The 25790-nt window shown below is 43.2% G+C and overlaps 1 protein-coding gene across 2 annotated transcripts; it reads right to left on the bottom strand.

Annotated features, from left to right (window-relative positions):
• Positions 1–1332: 1332 nt before the first annotated feature.
• On the bottom strand, positions 1333–25790 carry btaf1 (BTAF1 RNA polymerase II, B-TFIID transcription factor-associated). Of its 2 annotated transcripts, none has more exons than XM_086180257.1 (38): positions 25367–25790; positions 24286–24409; positions 23904–24018; positions 21602–21745; positions 20565–20764; positions 17656–17789; positions 17046–17175; positions 16897–16965; positions 16693–16782; positions 16519–16614; positions 13970–14146; positions 13589–13729; positions 13327–13451; positions 12820–12940; positions 12533–12637; positions 12264–12413; positions 11453–11595; positions 11046–11241; positions 10770–10973; positions 9495–9915; positions 8491–8675; positions 8244–8400; positions 7837–7946; positions 7050–7251; positions 6810–6958; positions 6313–6465; positions 5737–5858; positions 5384–5551; positions 5191–5268; positions 4982–5111; positions 4748–4889; positions 4527–4657; positions 4230–4352; positions 3776–3928; positions 3401–3612; positions 3142–3301; positions 2719–2889; positions 1333–2255 (listed from the first exon to the last, which is right to left on the bottom strand). In XM_086180257.1, exons 1-38 carry the CDS (start codon positions 25378–25380, stop codon positions 2106–2108), a joined length of 5595 nt encoding a protein of 1864 aa, XP_086036383.1. In that variant the 5' UTR covers positions 25381–25790; the 3' UTR covers positions 1333–2105. The 2 variants fall into 2 exon arrangements, with proteins under 2 accessions (XP_086036383.1, XP_086036385.1); XM_086180259.1 differs by having other exon boundaries at positions 11067–11241.

Raw genomic sequence — 25790 nt, 5'->3', positions numbered from 1 at the left:
GATTCACAATGTAACAAATGAATGGGCAATAAAATAAAACTGGCAGAATGGAGCGTACACGCAGTATGTTGTGATGTAATTCTGCTACTAGCATTACCGCTAACCCAGCAAGTTAGCACGTCCTAGTTAGCTTCCTGCAGAGTGACACCAGAGTGAGTGTATTTAAGTGTGAATGTAAAATGTGTTTGGGAGAACTATGAATCACTCCAAGTTTTTCCACTCTGTACGTTGTCCTATGGTAGATGAATGCCACACATCCACAACTACGGAACCCCAAATGGACAAAAATAATAAACATTTAATTTCCTCCTACTCACTCGTAAGTTTCTCGTGAGTACTATAATGTTTCTGGTTATGCAATGTGAAAGTTTCTCAAATTAAGTTTGTGCTCATGTCACCTTCAGGCCTCTGTACATTAAAAATCTAACATTTTTGTAAAAAACAAAACACAAGAAAAACCACGTGATTTGTTTATAAGACAGATTTAACTTCATGATACAAAACAAAGTCAAACTTTCTTAAAGCTGAAGCTCCAGCTTTGTTGGACATCTGCTTCTCTACTGTCTTAGACTGGTGTTATTTTTAACTGTTTATACAGCTGATGCTAATACCAAGCTCACCTCATGTCTTCTAACAGTCCAACGTTTCTCTCTCTCTCTCTCTCTCTCTCTCTCTCTTTCGTGGGGTCACTTATTCCTCCATCTATCACCTGGTCTTCTCTTTCCTGTAGCAAAACCTGAAGAGAATTAAGAGTACATGTGAATGGAAACGCTGACAGCCGTCTTATCTACTGCTCTATATAGATCTGTATTTTCTAGACTGTATATTCACCTGCTCTCTGGATAAGTCAACACTGTAGGTCTCGTCATGTTGTGATCTATAGGTGATGTGCTTCTTCTCCACAAACATCTCACTACTTTTCAAATGTGTGTTTCCTTTTAAGTTTTCCTGACTTGGAGCCTATTGAGATTGTTGACTTCTGGTGGCCTGAACTTTTGCAGATTAACTGTGATATAAAAACACGAGAGCCCACTGCTGCTAACACTTATACGACTGCTTTCGTTTGTAGTTCCCCTTCAGTTTTCCCTTTTTTCTGTACTGAGCAAAATCTTATTAAACATAGCTGTATGACGCTCTGATGCCTTGTGGTCTTTTGCATGGAGTCCTCTATATTTAGAGCTGAACATTAACAGAATAGCAACTTCCTGTTCATTCATAAATCATGTTTCAGCTAGCATGGGTGAGAAGCGCAGCCATCAGGATATTGTGCTCTTCCACCATCTACTGGCCATCACTGCTCATGTGCACAAAGGAGGAGACAACAGAAAGCAGTTCAAAGGCTTGCAGAATTTATTACAATTCCACAATCATAAACAAAAGCAGCAGTTACACAAATATGTACAAGTCTATTACCGTTTTTAAAATACTTGTGACAAGTTTTAGGTGCCAGTTTCATCTTGCCCCCCACCCCCCCAAAGGTTCAGACTCTAATGCTGCTTCAAATGCAGTGACGTCGCCGGTCAGTTCTGCGAACGCTCCCTCGCCAGAGCCTCCTCATGGCCCCCCCGAGTCATATGAACAGGCTCTCTTAAGAGGGTGGGGTGGGGGGTCAAGTCTTGTCCCAGTGTGCTATAACAAACCATCACCAGCGAGCTTGTCACTCTCGCAGTTTCCCTTTGTGGAGCCAAAACGTGTTGGTCGGTCAGATGGGTGCTGACGGGTGGGACAGGGTACAGCAGTGCGTTTAAGACTTCAGGGGCGGGGCAGACCAGGTAGAGAAGCAGCTAACACTGTGTACTCTGGTGATGAAGCCGGGGCTACTGGAGTTGATAGACTGCTAATGTACAGATGTAAACAGAGGTTTGTCACAGACGAGAGGAAAGACGTTGGTGCTTCCGTGTCAACGTGAGAGAAACTACAATCCTCATGTTGGCTGTGTTTGACTTATTGCTCTGGACAGCAACTCCTGTGTAGCAGTGACTAACTCCTCTTCTGTGTGGAGGCCAGTTTGGGAAAGAGGCGGCAGTTCTGACCAGGTCCTGCTCGGCCAGCAGATGGGACGTAGAGTGTATGTGTGTGTGTGTGTGTGTATCTGTGTGCACATGCTACTGCAGTGAGTGCATGAAGCTGTCCAAGTTGTACTCCGTGTCGTACTGCTGCTGGTCCCATAATTCTCCCAGACCGTCCAGGACAGATTTCATGGAGGCCTTTCCTGAGGTTGATGGCGACTGCTCGCCCTTCTCTCCCTTCTCATCCTGAAAAACAAGGAAAACCCGCCATTCACTGCAGTGACATGTCAGGAACTATCCTGGTTTTAAACATCCTGATGCTTCTGATTTCCTCAAAAACCAGCCTGGCTCATCAAATATGCAGCATTAGGGTTAAGACTGTCTTCTGAGGTAGGTACTGGCAGTGTTCACACTGAAGGAAAACCCTGACTGTTCTTAACACCAGTCATAATCGCTGCCATCAAGCCTGAAGTCGGCCGCATTTCACACCCACATACGAGAAACCTCAGATCCAATCAGCAACATGAGACGAAGAAGGTCTGTGACATCACGTCTGACATCACAGAAGCAGGGACGCGTGTTCATATGAAATATAAGTTTGTATCAAAGACGTCAGAATTCAGGGCTTCCAAAAGTTCAGATTTCAGCAGTTAAGTCTTGACTGACATGCTGATGAGCCATCTGAAGTGATTTGTGGGCGGGGTCTGACCTTGTCCAGGGTGAAGAGGTTCAGGAGCTGGTCTGTGCCCATGCTCTGCAGGCAGGCGTTCTCTTGGCTGATGATGGTGTTTGCGATGCTCATCTTGAACTTCTGCAGGCCCATGATCTTCTCCTCCAGGGTGCCTCGCGTGATCAGCCGGTACACGTTCACCACCCGTTTCTAAACGACACAAGAGAGTGCTCACCTGGGATGGAACTGGCTAACGGAACATCTCTCAGGTTAATTGTAATTCACTACGTGTGTATCAAACCCTGATGATTAACTGTAGCTCAACGGGTGAATTTTGACATGGATTCCTTTGTTTGTGATGGGTTAACAGTCAAAGTCATGGATGTTGATGAGCAACCAAAACAGTCTGAGCTGGTCACACTGCAGCTGGGACTCGGTAAAGCATCAGACGGACGGCGGTACCTGGCCGATCCTGTGAGCACGATCCATGGCCTGCAGGTCCCTCATGGGGTTCCAGTCGTGCTCCACAAACACCACTGTGTCTGCACCAGTCAGGTTCAAACCCAGACCGCCGACATGGGTGGTCAACAACAGCACGTCGATGGAAGGGTCGTTGTTGAACCTGAGGCACAGAACAGAATGCTTGTTTACGATCACCTCACACATTCACATCGGCGCATCCTGAACCGACATGCAACATGGCGGATGAACCAGCAGTTACCTTGACACGATGGAGTGGCGCAGGCCGGCCTGCACACTGCCGTCCAGCCTCAGGTAGGTCACGGAGGGCAGTTTGGGTTTCAGCAGGTCGTGTTCTACTATATCCAGCATGCTCTTGAGTTGGCAGAATATAAGCACACGATGCTGCCCCACCACAGCCTCGGTGCCCCCCTCAGACCCGCCGCCACCGCCGAGACCGCAGTCCAGCAGCAACTGAAGAGGACAGCGTAGAGGTTTACTGTACAGGTGAACTGTAGTGAACAGCACGGGCAAATCTCATGTGTTCTCATTTACCACCATGCTATCAACACACCCACACACCAAACAGCTACAGACACAGAAATAACACGGTGTAGCAGAGCCATAAGCTGGTTACCTGTTTGAGAGCAGAGAGTTTGGGGGCGTGCTGAATGTCTCGCAGGTTGGAGTTCTGACTGGCCAGCTGCTCACTGATGCGTCTGTACTCGGGATGTTGGGGGGTCAAGACCAAGCTTGGGTGGTTACACAGCTTCCGCAGGTACTGGAGGGCCTGAAAGATTCAGAAGTACTTGACTGCACCATCATAGCGACGTCCATCAGAAAGAAAGAGCACACTAAACAGATTGTAACTATCAAGGTTTGAATTCAAGCCCAACTTTATTCTCTACTGGAAACAGAGTATTATCTGTCTATCATTCTAGATATTTAAATTGTTGTCTACTCTCTCAAAAGATGTTACGGGTACAGCCTTCTTCTGCTTCTGTTATTCTCTCGTTTAACCCCAAAATTTAGCAAAGACCCTTTTTGATGCCAGCAAAAGATAAATATCTAAAATAATTCTCCAAGCGTACCTGGAAGACATGACCTGTGGCCTTCAGTTTGGGCTTCTCCTCCTCCTCTGTAGAGGCATTATAGATACTGTCCTCCACGCTGGCCTTGGCTCGAGACTTCGCAAAGTCTTCATACAGCTGCACCTGCAGGTGGAGGGATGATTTAGGTGGTTAGAGGGAATTATACAGTCAGATATCAGAGGAAAATATGCAAGAACACAGACACAAGTTTGCCCTCTCTTAAATAGCTACTTTTTAAATTAATTGACAGAAATCTGTTGAATTATAGCCAGTGGAGTAAAAAAGGCAGCTCTGCACCTGTAGAGGACTGAGGTTACAGTAGTAATCCTGGATTATTTTAGGAGGAAGGTCCTGGAGAACATCCTCCTTCATCCTCCTCAGGAGGAAGGGCAGCACCTGCCGGTGTAGAGCCTCCATGGCCAGGACACCTAGAGGGAGAGCCCTAAGTCAGTCTTCATAAACCTCTTAAGAATGTCACAATCAGCCAATGAATCACAATGACGCGGGTTTGAACACACCTGCCTCCTGCTCCCGTGAAGAGCTTTTGGCATCACGGCTGGCCAGGATTGGTTTGCCATAACGAGCAGCGAACTGGCGTTCTGTTCCAAGGAAGCCCGGCATGAGGAAGTCAAAGAGAGACCAAAGCTCCAGGACGTTGTTCTGGGGATGGAAGCAGAGCAGGAAGGGTTCAGAAAAAAAGTTCATGTTCCGTCTAATTACAAAGAAACTGAACTGATTCCGCGGGGGCTCACCTGAATGGGGGTTCCTGACAAGATGACCCGGAAGTTAGCAGCCAACTGTTTGATGGCTTTGGAAAGTTTTGTCTTCCCGTTCTTAATGACGTGACCCTCATCGAGGATACAATAGTTGAACTTGATATTTCTGCAAAAACAGAACAGTGAATCCAAATTATAGCAAAGACCTAACACACAAACAGACGTTAAATCTCACTGGTACTCACTTAAAAAAGTCAATGTCATTTCGAACAACATCATAAGAGGCTACGACCAGATTGTGTTTCTTTACTTGATGCTGCAACCTGCGAAGGTAAACGTTCATTGGGAATCACAGTTCTTTGCAATGTTTCTATGATGAACTCTGTACATACAATATCTAATAGAGCTACTAAAATAGTCATTGTGTGCTTCCCTTACCGCATACGTTCTGTGGGAGGGCCTGTGTAGTGCAGCGGGTTGAGGTACTCTTTGGTGCAGAACTTGCCCACCTCGTCCACCCAGTGACCTGTCAGCGTAGGTGGACACACCACCAGAGAGGGTAGTGGGCTGCAGTCTGCCGCCTTCGTCTTTGCATATTCCTGAGCCCTTTTAGAGCGTTGCATACATTCAATTAACCAAAGATCCGGCAAGATTCAAAATCATAAGCGCATTCAAGCTGATTAATCCCTGCACATATTACTGGTGACAGTACCTCAAAAAGTTTACATACATCTTGTGAAATGACGTGGCAGTGCAGCGTTTGCAGGAAATTTGCCATCTGGGTTTTGTACCTGAGGTAGTGATCTCCTGCCAGAATGCAGATGGACTGGAGTGTCTTGCCGAGACCCATGTCGTCACACAGTATCCCATGCAGTTTGTATTTGTTCAGGAATGACAGCCAGTTCACTCCATCCTACAAGATCCAACATAAGTGTGAATGTGGAGCTCATATTTTAGGAAGAGGAAGAACTGGGAATGAAGTCTCTAGAAGTGCAGTTTGCTGCCTCTGAGCAGACTACGGAGTTTTGATTAATAGAAGCAACAAATGCGTTGACAGCTGTTCTTCTCCATTAAGGAGTTGGATGACTCATCTCAGTGGGGCCATCACAGAGATGCCATCTCTATACTGAATGCTCTGTATTTCATGTCAGGAAAACTGTGTGTTGTCAGCAACTCTGCTTCCCACATCCTGCAGGATTTAAAGGCAAAACATCAACCATGAATGTGGCAGAAAAATGAGAAGCCTCAAGGTAAAAAAAACTGCACAAGTGTTCCAAGCGCTGTTTGCCCATCTTTCATCTGCTGCTAAGGGAGATATCACAGAGATGCAGCAGCCTGAACACACACACACACACACACACACACACCTGCTGGTACTTCCTGAGTTCAGCCTTAATTGGAACAGGGATGTTGTAGTTCTCCAACTTTCTGCCATCCAGCAGTTGCTCCAGGAAGTGGCGTTCTCTGGCCTTCTGGCGGATCAGGTCAGCAGACATGGCGGGAGGGTCTGGTATACCTGCCTGGGGACAACAGGAGATTAAAACATATTTATCTCAGTATGGTACTGCTGTAAGAGGCACCACGGCTCAGAGGGTGGCCGTCTAGCAACCGAAGGTTTGATCCTCACTTCCCCCAGAGACCATGTCCAAGTGTCCTTGAGCAAGATACTGAAACCCTAATTGCTCTTGATGGCCCTACGACAGACTGGCGACCCATCCAGGGTGAACCCTGCCTCTTGCCCAATGTCTGCTGGGATAGGCTCCAGCCCCCCCGTGACCCTTAATGGATAAGCAGTATGGAAAATGGATGGATGGTACTGCTGTATGAGTAAGTGAATGAAAAGCAGATCTTTGTGTGGTTCTACCTCGAGAGGCAGCAGACGGATGAGAGTAGCAAAACACTGTGTGGCCATGAAACGGATGCTATCACTGGGGTCACTCATACGGCCCAACACTGGTACCACCAGCAGCACGATGTATGGTACGATGTCCACATCTAGCTGCTCCATGACGCCTGGATGTATGTGGGTCAAAGACAATCCCATCCAGACATGAAAAACTCAAATGCATCAACCACAACCAATCAATGCACTCATCAAGGATACAAGCCAAAGCCTCGATGGCGCCCTCCTGTTTGGTGCAGTCATCAATAGCAGCTAACCAGGGGAGCACACACTCCAGGAAACTGTTCATGGTGTCCAGCATGGCTAGCTTGCTGAGCACACCAACACACCGCGCTGACATGTGACGCACTGCTGTGTATGGATGCTGCAGGCAGGTGAACAGATGGGGAAGGTGCTCCAGGAGCTGCCACAAAAGAGAATTCAATAGTTTCATTTTAGTGTTTTGAACTTTGTCACCTTGAGAATTCCTTTTTATCACCCAGGTGTCTCATACTTAATGACCCAGGTGAGCTGCTCACAGTTAAGACTGCAAAGGGGTGGAACAGTTCCCCATTATTTTTGCAAAAGAGTTGGAAACTTTCCAATGAAATTAACAGTCATATATGGGAATTAGCAGGCATGAAGTGGACATGTTGGAGTAATTTATACTGACTGTATCTAAAATTGCACTGAATTCATCCATCATACGCGCAGATTATTAATGTCTTGCAGGGTTTCTGAGGCAGGCGTGTGTGTGTGTGTGTGTGTGTGTGTGGTGGAGAGGGTTATTCAACACTGATGTGTTTTGTTTAATGAGAGGTTAATAAATAGATACAGTTTAGTGTAAATTACCCTTAAATCTCCTGTTAATTCGCATGGAAATTTTCCAACTATAAAACAAGAGAGACTATATAGGAGCTTTAGTACAATACAAGAGCAGATCCAGGTACAAGGAATATGAAGCGAGTTGGTAAAATGGAATAGAGCTGTTTTGGTGGGTGAATCACACCAGAGGTTTGAGTTCATGCGCCATGGCTCCAGCCATGACTTCTAGCACTTGCAACGAGTTCACCAGATCTTGAGCGGCAGTGTCTCCTCTCTCGAGCTGGACCGGCCTATCTAGAAGACATCAAAGACAGAGAGCAAGTCAGTGGACAAGTAACTCAGTACTGACCTCAGCCAGGATGAGTTCTAGACAATGCCAGGTGGGTTATGTAGGTGAAATAAACTTGACTACAGTGTCACACATTACATAGTTTTGAATTGACTTCTTAAAACAGTTTGAATGATCCTGAGACAAATATAGATTTAAATCTGAATCTTGGAAAGTGTTGACATGGGTGGCCATACTGCCATTAATAATAATTTATTAGCCATATTAAAATGTTTCAGCAGCATTTTGTAAAATCCACATACCGATGACTTGGTTTTCATTCACCACTGTCCTCAAAGGCCCCACAGTGTTCTCCCAAAGATACGGCAGAGACTTTGTAAGGTTTGCACCAAAGTGTCTAGCAATCGTTGTTAGGGAGAACTCTGCCCCTCTCCGCTGAATAAGAAAGGGCTTCTTGCTCTAGAACAGACAAGAAACTGTTACCGTAACACAACCCGTCATCCATTTGAGGTTCATATCAGCACACAGTTGTGTCAGTATTCTCCTAACCTCATCGTTGTCTGTGCTGATGGTGCTGCCAGGAGGAAGCTCTGTGGCGGGGGCCTTGGGAGCTTTAGGCACTGGGCCCCTCTTGCTGGTGATTGCGAATGCAGCCTTTTGGTGACGGTACAGAGTGATGATGCCTCGAGTTTTGTTGACCATGTGATGCATGCCATCTTTCTCTAACCCACTGCCTAATGGTGGAAGATTGTTCATTTGGTCAATAACTAGTAACACACATATCAAGTGGCCACAAAAGCCCATAGTCAGGATCATCAGTTTAACACTTGTGAATACAATGAACAAGCTAAAAGCTCTTGGTACTTGTGGTTCAAACACTTTACACCAAATCATGCAGATACAATAAAAACATAATATGCACCCTAGCTAATATATGTTAGAATGTGTGTCAGCGTAGTATCTGAAGAACCTCTTTGAAAAGAATGCGTAACAAACATTTGTATTTGGAAAATATGTAATGCAGTGCATCTCCTTCACATAGAATGGGATAATTAACTGAGGACTGCAGAATGTTGTCCCTTTCCTCAACAAGAGCTATGCACAGTTCATGGAAATTCCCAGAGACAGGAATACACTGATGTATCCTCCAGTCCAAAACATCCCACGGATGCTCGATAGAGGACATGACTGTTGAGATGGGAGCCACTGGAGAGCAAAAATATTTTCAGCTTCCTGAAGAACAAAACTGAGATGCAGAGCCTTGTCCCCCTCATCAACTATATTCATGTTTCTCTGGATAGCCTGCAGCTGTGTCCAATGTCCGTGACACCCCAAACCATAACTGCACCTGCACCATGGGCCACTCAACATTCAACAGCAATGCATTTATAATCACATTATAATTTTTTAACATCCGCAAAACTGAGATCATCTGTGAAGACCATGAATGGTCAATGTGCAGGATTCCACCCAATATGGGTGTTAGCACCACAAATACACTGTAGCCTGCTTTTCATGATGTCAGTAGAAGGTAGAGGTTTAACAGCCGTTACCTTTAGCAGAGTCCTGTGTGAGCGGTACAGGACAAGCTGATGAGGGAGTAACTGAGGAATCCACGCAGGCCGAGGCACAAAGGTTTTTGATGATCTTAGGGTTGGGGCACGGTGACCGTGCAGTGCATTGTTGCAGAAGCTTGGCTATGAAAGAAGCAGCGTAACCCTGAATCAAGGTGTTCTCTTCCCGCTTGATGGCCTCCATCAGAGGCCGGACCAGTGGGTTGAGCTTGTCAGGGAGCACCTGCAGGTTAATCACAGCACATGCTGTGAACATGTGGACACGGAGATGTAGCTGCTGCCACTCGATGCTGGTCTCCATCACTGTTGCTTGGGCCTGCTGACGTTTACTGTCCAAAGTCTGCCACTGTTTTGTCTTTGTGTTAATGCCCACTGTCGATTCTGTGTAGATGGTGGTTACCTGGGGAACAAGCAGGAGGGGGACGGGAAGATCTGTTATAGAGTGCAATCCCCATTAACCTTTGAAGCGGAATCAGCAGTGCGAAAACCATTAAAAAGCCTTCAACTCTGGACGTTCAGATCTGAAAGCAATTTTTCTGTTATCAGTAAAGTAGGAGAACCAACTAATCTCACACTGAGGGTTTAACACCATTTGAGGATAATTATTTTGAAACCAATGACCAGTCAGCTAAATTCTTTATATTTTATCTGTAGACACACAGAGCATTTGGGCTACGTTCACACTGCAAGTCTTGATGTTCAACTGGGATTTTTTTTTTCTCCAATCTGATTTTTGGGTAGCTATTCAAGTTTTTTTTAAATGTGATGTTCGTTTGAACAGCTAACGGTCCTGAAGTGACCCGCATGCACAGACGAACATCATGACGTCACACAGTACTCGGTATATAGAAGGAAACAGGGTCTTGGAGGCCACAGATTTGAGGATTTATAATTTCGTTTTGAAGTTACACTGCAGTGGTAGCAGGCAAAAGTTGAGGCAAATAATGGGTAGTAGAAGAATGAAGAGAAGGACAATTTACATTGTAATTAAGACTCTTTGCAGAGCAATGGCGGCTACTTCCATGCAGAAGAGCGCCTGCCATCTTTGTTTTGTTACCCGTGTCCAACCAGCACACAATTACGAATGTCGATCTAGACTGACGTTGACGTCGCATTGAATTCTGATACAGGTCGCATGGCCATTCAGACTGAGGTCACATTTAAAAATCAGATCTGTATTCGATTTAGACCTACATATGGAAGTGGCCCAAATCTGATTCGAAATGATGTGGCTATGTGGGTAATCCGTCCTACCAGTTCATTGGCTTGATCGATGGTGAAAACACTACAATTGGAGCGGTCTTGAAGGTCTATGTTAGCATCCGCTAACAAGGCGATTAGCTGCTTGCACTCATTCTGCATGCGTGTGAAGGGGATAGCGATCTCATCGTAGTACAGCTGCTCTGACAGGATGGCCAGGAGACGTGGCACCACCATGGAAGACACCACCTGACAATCCTGACCAGGGAAGATGGGAAAAGTTTATAAGAGGTACTTGGATGTAAGTGCCCGATATTTGTGTGCTCATACCAGATCTGAAACACTGTTCACCTTCTGAAGTGCAGCCCACTCACAAAGCACCAGGGCCACAGCAATACGCTGCAGGGCAGACTTAGAGTTGAGGTGGAAGAGCAACAGCTGGCCCAAAGACTCTGCTGGTCTGATCTCCTGAGAAGCAGCATTGAGCTGAGGGTCACAGATACACCTACATAGAGCCCCAAGCAATCTGCATGATGGAGATACAAAAATGAAAAGAAATAGTCTGTCAGCATTCTGAAAACATACAGCAACTACTCTTCCTTTTGGCATAAAAAGTCATCTGACACACCAGAGAAGTTGACCAACAAGATCCATGTCAAGGCATTAAAAGAGTAACTGAATAGGGCAGACATACATTTATATTTCTTTGTGGTTTGTTCACTATGAGCAGAACTTACCTGGCAGCCATGAGGCGAGCACGGACCACCACATAGTCCCTTGTCACTGGGTCATCTGTCACCGTCTCTGCTCCAGCTATATACTCCTGGACCGTTTCCTTTACCTGGTTGGCCCCTTGGCGTGCCTTTACACCAGCTTTATCCTGCAGCATGGAGACAAAACTGATCAATACATTTAACAACTGGCACAGGAAATCTGATACTTATCTAATTTTGACTGTCTGGTACATGTTAGAAAAACAGGTTTGGAGTACAGGGCATTTTTTTGTTACCATCACAGTTTTGTAGTGTAATACAAGGCCAAGTCACAAAGTAGTTTGTTGCCATCACAGTTAAAAACAAACAAATGTTTTTTCTTAAGCCACGTGCAAATATTGTATGAAATGCCTGGACATCATGGCTTAGTTTGCCAATAAAAATCAAGACTGTCAGCATTGACTATCAATTTTCATTTAAAATGTCCTACTTTTAGTTTCCCTGCTGAAAAAATCTGGTGTCATTTAACATCTATTTTTTCCCCATTCTTTTCTTTTTACTCCACGATTCCATGCGCACATCATTAATTGAATATTACTGACTTCTTTTTTGTTGATGGTTGTCAACTGGACTGTTATCTATCAATTTATTTGAAGTTTTGTGATTCGAGTTTCCTAAAAAGGGATGAATTTGAGGGGCAACATTTTAACACCTTCTCCCACTGAAGCTGCTTAATCCCCAGCCAACATTCAGACAGATAGAAAGACAGGAAGGAAACCAACCTCTGACAGAGGTATAAAGGTGATCTCAATTAAACACAGTTAAAGAGAAAAACCTTGGAGCGGGCCTTCACTTCCAGCAACATGTTCAGGTCTATGGGAATGTGTGAAGCTTGCATCATGAGACAGAGCCAAGCGCCCATCCATGGACAGCTGGCTGCTACCACGTACTGGTGGGGGGCCTGAGACAGCAGCTCCATCCACACCTGTACAAAAGGGGGCACAAATGAACACAACTACCCATATGAGGAAGGAACTAAACTGAGACCAGCCCTTAATGGTTTCAGAGATGAGACTAAGTGCTGTTGTGGGTCATACTACAAACCTTTTGGATCAGTTCAAGAATTTCCTCATTGCTTTCCAGTATGCAGGACTGGAACATGTGCCGAAGCATATCTTGGAGGATGGGGTTGATCCACATCGCACACTTCTGGGGATCAAAGACACAAACCACAGTTGCATCATGGGATACTGAATTGTTGCACGCAGACTTAAAAATATTTGAACACAGCATTGGTTGATAGTAGTAATGAGAAACTGATTGCATTTAGAATACTTTGAAAACTGATTTAAATTTAAAATAGATATAAACACTTAAATATCCAATGTTACCTGGTCAGCTTTAGACAGAAGTGTGAAAAGAGTTTCCAGGGCTGCCCGTCGTACTGATGATATAGTGTGTCTCAGGAAGGGCCAAACCCGAGGGACCAGGACCGTTAATGACTGCTGCATACTAGAACCGTCGACACAGAGCATTTGCTTTCTCAGTTTCATGGCAGAACATAAACACAAATACAGCCAAGGCGATGAAGTATTTTTGTCGGGCAACAAAACAATGTATCGTGCAGCTCACAGACCACACCGTCAACCCCAACATGTAAAACTTTATCTCAATCAAACAAATTAATGTAAAGGAACAGACTGTGTACATATTTTAATCTGTAGCCATTTTATCATTTTTGTTTGATTTCTTTTTAATGCTTAAATGGAAAATAAGAATAAAAGATTAATAACCACATTTTGAGATTATGAGACACTACTGAGACACTGTGCTTTTGAGAGACCAACAGAGCAATTTTCATTTGAGGCAGCTGCTTTTACACAGTGAACTTGACTGACCTGCACTGGCGCACCTGTGGGTAGGTGAGTAACGAAGACAGCAACGTCATGATGCTGTTGGTGGAAGCAGTGAGGTCATCCAGATCCAATAGAGCATCCCACAGTGTGTTCACTATGAAAGGTACCTGAGACATTGGTATAGAAATTCACACCTAAATTAAAACCTTGAAACTGAGGACTATGTGGCAATAACTGTATGCAGCTATAGGTGACAGACTTCAGCACTTTCCATGCAACAAGGATGTTGTATTGCCTCACTGACCTTAACGGGCAGGAGCTGGACCAAGCCTTCCACCACGGGGATAAGTGCTGCAGCCGCCACTGCCCTGACATCATCGTCAAGGTCCTGAAGACCCACAGTGATGGCTGGGAGCAGCCGTGGCAGTAAAACAGAGATCAGGTCCTGACATATAGAGGAGCAGACAGATGTGAGGCTGTGAGACAACAGCCTGAGGCGATATTGTTCCACATGGAGCTTGAATACTGCCACACTAAAAAAAAAAAAAACCTTTGTGCCTGCACATCTCCACCCACTAACACAATTCATATGCATAACCATATGGCACGCTGATCAAATATACCCCAGTCGAACCCCGCTAGGTTTATTTACCAGCTCATCAAACACACAGTCAGTTGGGGGTACCTGTCGGACAGCAAGGGCATATTTGATCCCAAGCAGGCCTCCATGACGGACCTCCCATTGGTCCTCTTTCAGCAGCTGCAGCAGGACATCAACTGTCATCGTAACACCACTTTCATTCATGTAGCGAAGGGCCACACCAAGGGTCTGTGCACATGTCTCCCTGACAGGAGCCACCACCTGGTCAAGAGTACAACATCAGTTACTCATTACAGTCTCTTGGGCCGAAAATTCGAGAGCCTCGTTATTTCACGTCTTTCCTCAAAAGCGACACTGTCATTCAACACATTTCCTAGATCTGAAGAAGGATGGCAGTTAGTCACTCTGTAAGTAAGACATGGTGAGGGTGGACTGCTTGACACTTAGTTGGTATCCACCAGGTGTTACGTAGATGTGCACACTATAGATAGTATATACTGCGTAAACAGGCACTTCAGTCTTTGCCACCTGTGTGGCTTAAAGCGGCAACACACAACTTTTTTGCATAAATATACATTTTTGAAAAATTGTTGATTACATCAAGTCATTTTGTGGAAAAATGACACCATACATGTTTAGATAGGCTCACTACAATTTGACGTTTCACCATGACATTCCACATGCCACCAGGTATGAGTCAAAAAGGAAGCTCACTGAAAAGTTTACAGCTTGTGCGGCAAACAGATGACTATCTGAATCTGAAAAGGTTACTAGGGATGGGTCATAGTTTTAGAATAATAATTAAAGTGGACCTATTATGTTTTCCAGCTTCTTAGACTTATAAATGTTTCAAATGTTGGATACTTGTTTTAGAGGACATGGAAGTGTCATTTCATGAGGTAGGCATGTGTGTTAAAGTAGTCCCAGGGGCAGTTTCAGGCAGCTCTGCACTTCTGAAAACGCTCGGATTTGGAGAGTTTTTTCAGAGGTCTCATTTTGTGACTTCAGGGGAAGCTCCATATATGGCAACTCACCTGGCTCTGGTCTCAGTGCCCAGTGGTGTTGCCGCCCACCCCGCTCTGCCATGGAAGTATATGGTGCAGACGACAGAGCTACGGTGTTGTTGTCGAAATGGCTCACAGAAAGTGTTTTTTCGGGTGCAAACTCTTCTTATCCTTGCAAGGACTTCCCAAAGAAGAGGAATTAAGGTAGCAATGGGAAGGTTTTTTTGTGTTCTGGGAAGCAAGTATGTCTTTCGCCTTTGCCGCTTGTGTGCTCTCTGCATTTCACGGACAGCAGTTTCCTAAACAAACCTCAGTTCGATGCTGGATTTGCGAAAAAGCTAATCCGGGAGGCATGGCTCAGGGGTAGAGTGGCCGTTTAGCAACCGGAGGGTCGCTGGTTTGATCCTCGACCCAGGTGACCATGTCTAAGTGTCCTTGAGCAAGATACTGGACCCATAATTGCTCCTGATGAGAAGGTTGGTGCCTTGCATGGCAGCCTCCACCATCAGTGTGTGAGTATGTGTGTGTGTGAATGGGTGAATGAGACGATACTGTAAAGCACTGAGTGCCGCTAAGGTAGAAAAGCGCTTTATAAAACTGAGTGCATGTACCATTTGAAGGCAACTGCTGTCCCGTCTTTAAATGGTCGTGAGGAGGACACCGAACCACAGGCTGTAAGTCACATTCTGTCAGTGTCTTGTCTGTTTTTAGCTCTGAACAGCAGTGAAAGAATTGCCCTCAGTATAAATACAAGCAGTGGTACATATATTACAGCGTTAAGAGACTTTACTGAAGTTTTGTGTCAGGCCACACTGACAAAAAAACAGTAACAGAGAAGCAGTTAGTATGAGACATGGTGTAATTTTGCGTATACCAGTCAGAGACGTATTGCAAAAGTTGTTGATGCAACGGAGGTTCAGGCTGGGTATTTTCGTTGTCCAAGTTAGACTCTGTGTCCAAGATGTATGGTTTTACCGCTGAAGTCGACAATTTAAAATGCTAAAACTGTAAACAAGCCTGTTTCCAGGTGAGACAACTTCCTTGCATGTGAGAAGAGGCGTGTGACTATGCGGCGGGGGGAGCAGGCCCCTCGATGCGTTAACCAATCTCAGCAGAATTAACGCGGTAGGGGCAGAGAAGGGGTGTGTGTGTGTGTGTGTGTGTCGCATGTGTGGGTGGGTGCTGAATCCAAGCGTTTCAGAGCAAGGCAAGAAAGAGACAGGATAGAGGAGTACACAGACTGCGATATGCCATAATTATGGAGGGTTTTTTTTGTTTTTTTTAAATCGAATGAATCTTTCAGTAGTGCCCCGCTGGGATCCAATCTGTATGTAAGGCCCCTAAATGAGCCTAACAGGGGATCTTTAAATATCAAGAATTTAAAAAATAATTTAAGAACTAACCATTTGTGACTCGTCTTGACGTCATGTTTTGTTTTCTAGCACCAGAGACTTTTCCGTAGTGGGAGGAGCAAGATGGCTGTGCAAAGTTGCTGAATTTGTTTAGAAGAAGTTTATTTGTTTTAGGGGGCACCAATGACATGAGCCATAACATAGTTCCTCTCAAAGAAAAGTTAATCACACCTTCATCTGATTCTCTTTCCTCAGCAAACAAATAAAAATGACCAACCTCATCGGACACAAAATCTCCAAAGCGGTCCAGAGCAAAGACACACAGCAGTCGGATGATCAGGTCTTCTATCCACTCCTGGTGCTGCCGCAACATCTTAGTCAAACCAGAAGACCAGACAGTTAGTTGATGTTCAAACTTCCCATAAACATGACCAATTCTGCTAAAATATACCTGTTCTGCAGTGCTTCCCATTAGCTTCCCACCTCCAGCACCGTGGGACTTGAGGATTTCCCGAAGACCTGTGCCTGCACCATGACGAATCTGCCAACAGCCAAATATATGACAAATTTTGATTATGGGTGATGTCGTTAACCACACCTCTACTTTATGTTCAGCTGTGTAGTAAAAACTAAAATTTTAAATCAGGACTTTTACCTCCCATGACGGATTGAAGAGATCATTGCATAGCTCCTCACAGAAGCTCTCCAGAGGCCACTCATGGATCTAAACACAAAGCAATGAAACGTCAGCACATGTTACAGTTAGACCTTCGTATCAGAGACTTATGATAAATGTTTCCTTACCTCCTCTAAAAGACTGGAGTTATCTGGAACTTTGTTGATTAAGACTTTATTTTCAGTTGCCGGCTGATCAAAAGCCATGTTGGGGGTCTTCCTTCGCTTCTCCTCAGGTTCACCTTCAAAACTGTCATTGCTAAATTAACAGAGATTACACGGTCATTAGTCCGGTGCTCAAATAATCTATGAAATCAAGAAACTTGGAAAGCCTGCTTTTATACACGGCAGTCAGAAACACTGTTTTGCCTGTACTGTTGCTGTTAAATACAAGAAACAATCTGAAATAAATAAAAATACAACAGCAAATGCAAGAGGAGGGGGTTAAAATTAATCAAACGAAATATTGACATGGTCTAGAACAATTTTGTTAATGTCAGTTAACAGACATGAATAAATGCAAACCTAATTACAGCCTAAAAATGACCACTTAAACAAATCAATACCTCTCAAGCATTTTCAATAAAAAGAGACCATCATCATCATCATCATCACCATCTTTGTTAATGAAGATAAGCCACTTTAACACACACCTGTCTGTCATAACGGCAATCTCTTTGTAACACCGGCTGTGTTATATTTTAATTTGTGGTACCAGCGGATCAATAAATTGTCCCACCTCTTTTCATTGGGATCCATGTCTCTGGATCTTTGTTTTGCCACTAGTTTGGCCATCCTCTTCGCCTTGTTTTTCTGGCGACTGCTCATGCCTGGTCGGAACTCTGAGTCGATCAGTTCGGCAGCTTGCATGGGCTGAAAAACACATTCAGTTCATGATTAAGTTAAAAAAAAAAAAAAAAAACATAAAAAGGGGAGCCATGAATCATTGTATTCTTTCTCAAGCTCAGACAATCAGGAATCTCTTCCCATGCTGCTTCAAATGAGGCAACAGCAGCTCTTCCTGATAAACAGCATTTTCAGATCCTTTTTTTTTTTTTTTAAAAACATGCTGTAAGTCATTTTGCAGGTGCACGCTGTCAACGAATGAAGCCCTACACATGACAGCAAGGACATATTTAATCATAACTACCAATGACAAATTTAAAGAAGTTTATTTTTGCAGTGCGTCTGCCACCTTACACAATAATGAAGAGAAGGAAGAGTCAAGTATTTCACAATTTGATTAACTGGTTATGATTGGTCATTAAAAGGATGTAATTTTTAAAAAAAAGACAGGAGGAAAAATAGTTAACCCTAACCATAGCTTGGAAAAAAAAAATGGACTCAAAATAATGTTAACATTTTTTGTGATGCATTTTCATTTTTTCAAAACGATTGACCGCAATTAAATGGGCAGAGTCTGTTTCAGTGGAAAATGGTAAAGAAGAGAAAGAGTCAGCCAAAAAGCTACAAATGGGACTCGGGATGTCATAAAAACTAAAAATAAAAGTGTCGATCCTAGTTTTTCTTTGATACCTGTACTACAGATACCCAAGATACCTATAGTAGATAAGACACAGCTAAACACAGAATGACAGCAGCAGGTGCAGCAGAAGGTCTGATTATGGATTTGTGGGGATAAAACACACAAGGAGACCTTGGAGACAGCAGGCCTTTCATCTGTGTACTGCCACAGCATTAGAAAGTGTGCTTGTGAGAGAACATTTGTGTGACAGGGTTTATTTATGTTTCTCAAGCACAGGGGAGCTTTCTGCTTTGTGCTGAAATAAAACTACTACTGCTCTACATGGACCTGGATGTGACGTACCATTGCTACTGGAATGCTAAACACCTCTAGGCTGAAACAAGTTCTAGTGTTTTGCCTTTAAACTGAAGTGGTTAGCCAGCTTGCCCTAAAGCTAGCAGAGCCTGCAGCCACAGCTCACAACCAAACAATCACAGAGCACTTCTAGTGGTGGGGACAGCAGATGAAAACTGGCTGTCAAACCTACATGTGAGCATTCTAGTGAAAAGCTCAACCTACTCGTCTTATATATATATATAGGAGTTTTATTTAGATTTCAGTTGTGTTATCAAATAAGCTATTGACAATCAGTGGCAATGGAACAAGATTTCTGATATTGTGACTCCAGAACAACTTGCCCGGTCACATTTCGTGACAATGCCTTCGCAGAGCTCCATGAGCCAGATTATTTTCAAGTTATACTCCTTCAATTTACTCAGTCAAGTTTAGTTTGACTTAATCTGGTAATTCAAACTATGACCTCTCAAGTCTCATTTGCTGCGACCACTCACGAGTAGCTGTTTTCAGAATCAGCAGCAACAGAGGATCAATGCTTCGTTCTCATTGTTTGGAGCTCAGTTGTTTAGTTGTTATAGTTGTTAAGAAAAGAAGCAAACCCTGAAGCTATGTGATTAATATAAGTGATGGTTTGGTCTAGAAAGAGAGTAAGTGTGATGGTGAGTAACGTTACAGCTATGGGTGAAAAATGTTGTATTTGTACAACAGCAACAGGCAGAAATGATGCTGCAAGCAGTGGCGGCAACTACGTACCTCAGTAGTAAATTGTTTTTCAGTGACAAAGGCATTACTGATCAATTAACGCTTAGGCCCCATAAGGTGATAACTAATTGTGTTTTAGTTATGACTGTGAACATCAAAGTTGTAAGAGTTGGTAAGATAGACAGGGGCAGTTACTTGGGTCCCCCTCTCTCAACCATTTGTTGTGTTCACTGGCACAAATCATGGGGAAAATTTGTAGCTCTTAAAATTTTCTCCACCATTGACAAGACTTTCCAAAAATCGGTGTCATCACTGTAATTCTATAGAGAGAGCTAATGCGATTCAAGTTCCAAAATGGACACTGGAAGATGGTGCAGATAGTTGCTGTGGTTTGCCATGGGGCCTATGGCAAACTTAGCAGCACTTTAGTTCGGCAGAAGAAGCGGATGGATGCTCTGGTTGTCCAGCAATTGTATGGTATACAATTGAAGGAATTAAAAAAAATAAAATAAAAAATTATCATTTGTGCTTGAAAAAGAAAATATACAAAAATGCATTTTTCATCTAAAAATGAGTGTCATTTTGTCATGTGTCAAAAAAATATATCAACTTAAAACAGGAGACAAGTTTCTTTTTAAATGACGTTCGAAAAAAGGATTTTAACTTTGTTGATGTGTTCAGTTTTTTTGGAAATCAGAACAAAATATTTTGGTGTTCAAAAATGCTGGCAGTGGCAGGTATTTACAGAAAAAAAAAATACTAGTAGAGAAAGAGTTGACACATTTATAAAAGATCATTAAATTTACAGCCTAGCATAAGCAATACCCCCATCACACGTGAACCTCTGTGTGCACTGTGTAGATTATAGGTCAGTGAATAAATGCTCAGTTCATCTCCTCAGGACTGCTGTCAAAAACAGGTAAGGAGTTTCACTCTGAAGCTAGTGACAACCTTGGCCCAGAGTGACTCATTTTAGTGGAACTTTGTAACCCCACCCATCAAGTTTTCTGTTATGATCCAAGTGAGAAAGCTGGATTTCAATGAACGGCTTCACAACAAAAACGACAAGCAATGCATGTTTGAAATCTGGCTAATCAAGTCGATGGTGCTAAAATGAGACCCACCACATGGTTGCGGGAGCTGCATCCTGCTGCAACCTTGCTTCCATGGGCTCGAGGCCCACTAGGTTGGCACGTATAGTCTAAGTCCTCATCATTAAACAGCTCCTCTGTGTCCATGCCAATGGCAGCACCCATATCCAGACCCAATTTCTTCTGAAGAAGCTTCCTCTGGCAGGCCAGACGTTCCTTCGGGTCCATCTCACCTGAGAGTAAGCAACATGTGGAGACCTTCAGATAGCTTGGATGGCTATTTATACAGAAGAACAGTGATGGTATTTCTGAATGCTACTGGAATGCAAAAACTGCCATAAATAACTAGACAATGATCAGTTGGTTGCAAACTGCCAGGGGTACCTGTGAAATGTAGCATCCTCACACTATTATTCAACTATCCCTCCACTCTCACATCAATCAATCACATGTTCAATGCACAAAATCCATTAAGGAATGTTAGAGATATTTTAGGTTTCATAAAAATGTGATGATTCAACACGGCTGCTACAATAAGCAATAACAAATATATAGGGATTTGACACCATATTTAAAACGTTTCAAAGGACTTGGTAACACAGTCCTCAAGTTTGAATATATATACACACAAACAAGGCTAAAGTACCCCTGAGACAATATCAGATATGGATATTAAAAGCACCTCAAACTTGCTAAATTTAGAGAGACTTCAGTAATACAGGAGACATTGGATGAAGCATGTAAACCGACCACAGGGTAGCCATGGCTGCAAAGCAGTGAATTAAAAACAGGCAGAGTTCTGCTTCAAATTACCTGCAAAGTATAAAATAGTGAGTTTCCCCTGTACACTTTGCATTGAAATTCATGGCTGAGTAGTGGAACCATTTTTTGTGGGAGTTTGCTTTGTGTCAAAAGCAAACTCAAACAGAAAAAAAAAGTCTGAATGAAGAGTCCAGAGCATAGAAAACTAGACATGCTGGGAGGAGAAAACTTAAACTCTGCAAAGCTGTACACAAGGTTCTCCAATCATCAGTGTCCAAAGTGTTTTTTTTTTTTTTAATGCAACAAACCAGTTTTGTCATCCTGCAGCTCAAACTCCGCCCCAGCAGATCCCAGCAGAGATGCTCCATGTTTGAGTAGGCGCGAAATGTCAAAGTGGTAGAAACTCAGACGGTCACAAGAGGAATCCTCTGGCGATAGGTCTTCAGAAGACTCTACAGAACACATAAAGGAATCTCATGACTGCACTGCATTTATGTGGTCAAAATGTCCACATAATAAGTTTAGCTCTGAATCTAATAAAAGCCTTTACTTTCCCCACAAGAGAACCAACTTCTCTGAAACACCAATATCTGCCCGATGATGTATGGGGAGGAGTCAAAAATAGCAAACAGACTCAGGGGTCAGACTTGAAACACTTAGGGACTGTCAGTTTATTGTTAGAACTAGGTGGAAACAATAAGACAATTTTAAAAAGCCTGCATTGCAGAACCAATCCAAAGTCATTAAGGCAGCCGACTGTAAACACTGTCCTACAAGCAACACTGGCATCAATAGAAATACCTGTGGAAAAAAACCCTTTCAGTATGTCTTGTGAAACATGTCAATTAATTCCAAGCTAACTATTAAAGATGCTTAGAACATCCATTTTTAACCTTCTATAAGGCTCTCCCCATGTAAAAAGTGATGTGCTGTGTTTCAGAATTACTTCATTTATGGCAGTGCTTCTCAATTATTTCCTATTACGCCCCCCTAGGAAGAAGAAAACATTCCCCCCCCCTCTCTGTTGCGACTATAAATAGTATCATTTGTCTATAAAGTTGTTATAAGTACACCTCTGCATAACATTGTATCCTTATTAACATGAAAGAAAACAAAAAAGAAAAATATAGATCAACTTACAACAAAGCGTAACTTTATTAACATTGTTTTTCATTCTGTAACAGAAAAGATTTAAAGTGCATCAATTTGCCTGAAATAAAAAAAAAAAAAAGTGGGATGATTGCTGGCGATATTTGTCATGTTTTCTCTGAAAAAACTCAAGCAGCTCATCAATGTGATTAGGGTGTAATGTCTTTAAGTGACGCCTTAATCTATCTGGCTTCACGCTGTCCGCTGCCAACATTTATAGACACAGTAAACACACCGGTCTTTCCTCGTCTCCCACCGTAGTCACAGTGAAACCAAGCACTGCATGCGCTTCGTCATATTTCCTCGTCTTAGCTTTCGGGAGACTTACGTTTTTCTCATTATCTCCATCTCTCCGCCTTTCTTTTCATTCCTGTTAAATATTTTTCCATGGTGTCTCTTGAGGGTTTGTTCACTGCACTTCATATCTCCCGCTCTGTGCTGTGTGTGCGCATGCTCGGTCCCAAAAAACAAAAAAAAACAAAACTCCACCATAGAGCTAATACTCCCTGCGCACACTCTGACAATGAGAGCATCACTGCCACCTACTGTAGTAGGATGAGTTAAAAAAAAGAAGCATGTTCCCTGGGGTTACACGCACCCCCCCCCCTCCCCTGCATTGCACCACGCCCCCCACTATTTGAGAAGGACAGATTTATGGGGACGTTAAGGGTGAGCCTTGTTTCTTGTTATATTGTGCCAACCCTTTCACTGCCATTCATCAAACTATCTAGCGTTCAAATTCAGATTTTGGCACACATGATGTCACAAGACTAAATATCAATCTGTGACCAGCTAGGGTACACATGCCATGTCTAATAAAAAAATAAAATAAAAAATAGCATCCCTATAATCTTGACAACAACACATCATGTTACTGTTTGGAAACAAGAACAGGGCAAGGCCATTTTTAGCAATATTATGGTGTTTGGTTCCAGTGTATCGTACCACCACAAAGTGATCTGCATCGTGGGTTTGAACAACAAACCCTTAGCACGAGCATAACTACAGATCAATTGATTTTAATACAATCTGGCAGATGCCAACAGATCAGTCTAAGGTTACTAGAGCCCAACCAGTACTAGATTTTGGGGCCAATGTTGATAGAGATGCAAGTGCCTAAAAAAGTAGTTTGACTATTTAAAAAACAAAAACAAAAAAAATGTAGTCTGGAGCACATCAAAGTGCAAAGTGTTATCAGCTAGACAAACTTTGTGATGAAGCCATTGCCAAATTTTTAACTAAAAGTAAGTTTTCCAGTGTGCAACATAAATATGGAGGCCAAATTCCCTTTTTTTGGGGAGGGGGAGTCAAATCTGTGTATATAAAAAAACTTTGTAATGGTGGGATAATTAAGGAAGCACTGCATGATCTCTGTGTTAAAGTGGCTTGTCACCTGAAATTGTAACAAATCCCAACTTTAAGCAAAATATGCATAATTAATCAAAGAAGCCAAGAACTCACCTCCTTTCGGTTTAGGGGCCGGGTTCCACCCGGGAATATTCTTCACAATGGCCTCTACGGCTTGACCTGCTGCTATGCGAGTATCCCAGTTGGGACTCCTTAGGTAGGTCAGAACCTTTTCATTCACAGAGAATAAACCAAAATTACTACAAGGGTATCTTAATTTAAACTGTCACACCTGACAGAACAGAAACCACCATCTATGCCTGTTATTAATTATCTAGTTGCACGATCACCATAGGTAACACAATTTAAGCATTACTCTGGTCAGTGACATGCCACTAAACATTATATTTGTATAAAACCAAGTATGACACTTACAATAATCATTTTTTGACTGACGCTGAACATACAAATGTTCGCAGAAGGCCTTCATACCCACCTTTGATAGGAGATTGTTGAGTTCATGTGGGTGGAGTTTGACCACTTCTCCAAGCTGTTGGGCTGCTGCTTTCCTGGTTACTGGCGTTGTTCCGGTGTCAAGAAGGATAAACAAGCGATCAAGTCTAATGAAAGGGTAGAAAGAAACAAAGCAAGGTCACCTGAAACATTGCAGATCATGCACAACACACACTGCTACCTGTGAGGCTCTAGTGTTCAAAGATGTATAATCAGGAGGCCAGATCCTCATCAGATTGAGTTAGTGTTTGGCATACATTTGATATCTCCAGTAGAAAGGGATAACAATTTCACCAGGAGTAGGGATTTAAAACCTTGGTGACACAATGACAAATCCATCATATAGTAGTATTCAATTGGCTTTGAACCAAGGAAACCTGTCTAACCATCAGGGTGGTTTACTGAGGTCATTAGCTGTCTATTAATATAGTGAAGTGGATTAGAGGTCGCTCTAATACTTAAAGCTCAACTACACATGGGGCTACTTTGCTATGCAAATGAGGACCACGAGGATTTACAACAAAAACAACAGAGTGCTCCAGCTAGCTTTACAAGTACAAAATCATAAGTGCATTATAACATTACGTTTAACTTAAAACAGCAACGTGTTTAACATAAGTGACAGAGTGCTAAAGCATAGTTTGACAAGTTTGTGCACAGACTGTTTGTTCAAATTGCTCTCTCATTTGTCTCTGAACGCAGAGATGTTATTTACTTATATTAGGTAATAGTCGCCTTATATACCAACACAAACTCACTGTTACAATTAACGTGCGTTAAGCAGGTTCGCTGCAACCTGCTACGAAACAATTTATTGTTAAATTAATTTCAACTGACATATTGCACCTGATGTGAACATGAATCCAAGTTATACACCCATTTAGCCTGTGCCAGCAACGACTTAGTTACACCAAAAAATTCATTGTGTTGGCTCGACGGCGATTAAGTCTTCTGTCGCCATGCCATTCTCTGCTATCAAGAGCTTGAATGTACATTAGCCAGCTAATTGTTAAGAAAAATCCACAGCATAAAGCCGAGGCAGTACCAGCGTTAGCCAGTCTTACCTTGATACAGCCATGTTCAGTAGTTGAGAGGCCTTTCACGTCCCACATTCAACAGGCAACTCACTCAAGAATTTTGCTGTTTACCGTTTCCAATGCGGCAAATAACAGTAGGCGAAGTCATTAGCTAGTTAGCAGCTAACGCTAGCTAGCTAGCTGAGCTGAGGCCCAGGCGACGTGCTTCTGTCCACCCTAACACGGTCCACCAAAGACGCCGAGTTCACAACCGATTCATGGCTTCAAAGTCGTGCCCCTTGTCTCCTCGGTATCTTCTCCCACGAAATATCGCCAAGTACCATACGCATATCAATCTATAGCTCCAGTTACCCTTCAGAACTCTTCGCGGATAAATATTTTAACCTAATCACATATAAAGAGTTATTTAGTGGCACGCTGAGGGCGACCCAGTAGACTGTTTTTATATGAG

This window comes from Aulostomus chinensis, chromosome 16 (genome assembly GCF_037954235.1).
Source record: "Aulostomus chinensis isolate RoL2024-O1b breed Wild chromosome 16, RoL_Achi_v1.0, whole genome shotgun sequence".
Taxonomy (NCBI): domain Eukaryota; kingdom Metazoa; phylum Chordata; class Actinopteri; order Syngnathiformes; family Aulostomidae; genus Aulostomus; species Aulostomus chinensis.
Note: the sequence above shows the minus strand (reverse complement) of the source record. Positions and strands in the feature narration are given on the sequence as shown.

Coding starts and splice junctions, on each gene's coding strand:
- btaf1 (XM_086180257.1), bottom strand. Junction 13,452..13,588: donor TCCAGCTCCTGCCCGTTAAG/GTCAGTGAGGCA, acceptor CCAATGTCTCAG/GTACCTTTCATAGTGAACAC. Junction 5,552..5,736: donor GCAGGAGATCACTACCTCAG/GTACAAAACCCA, acceptor ACGCTCTAAAAG/GGCTCAGGAATATGCAAAGA.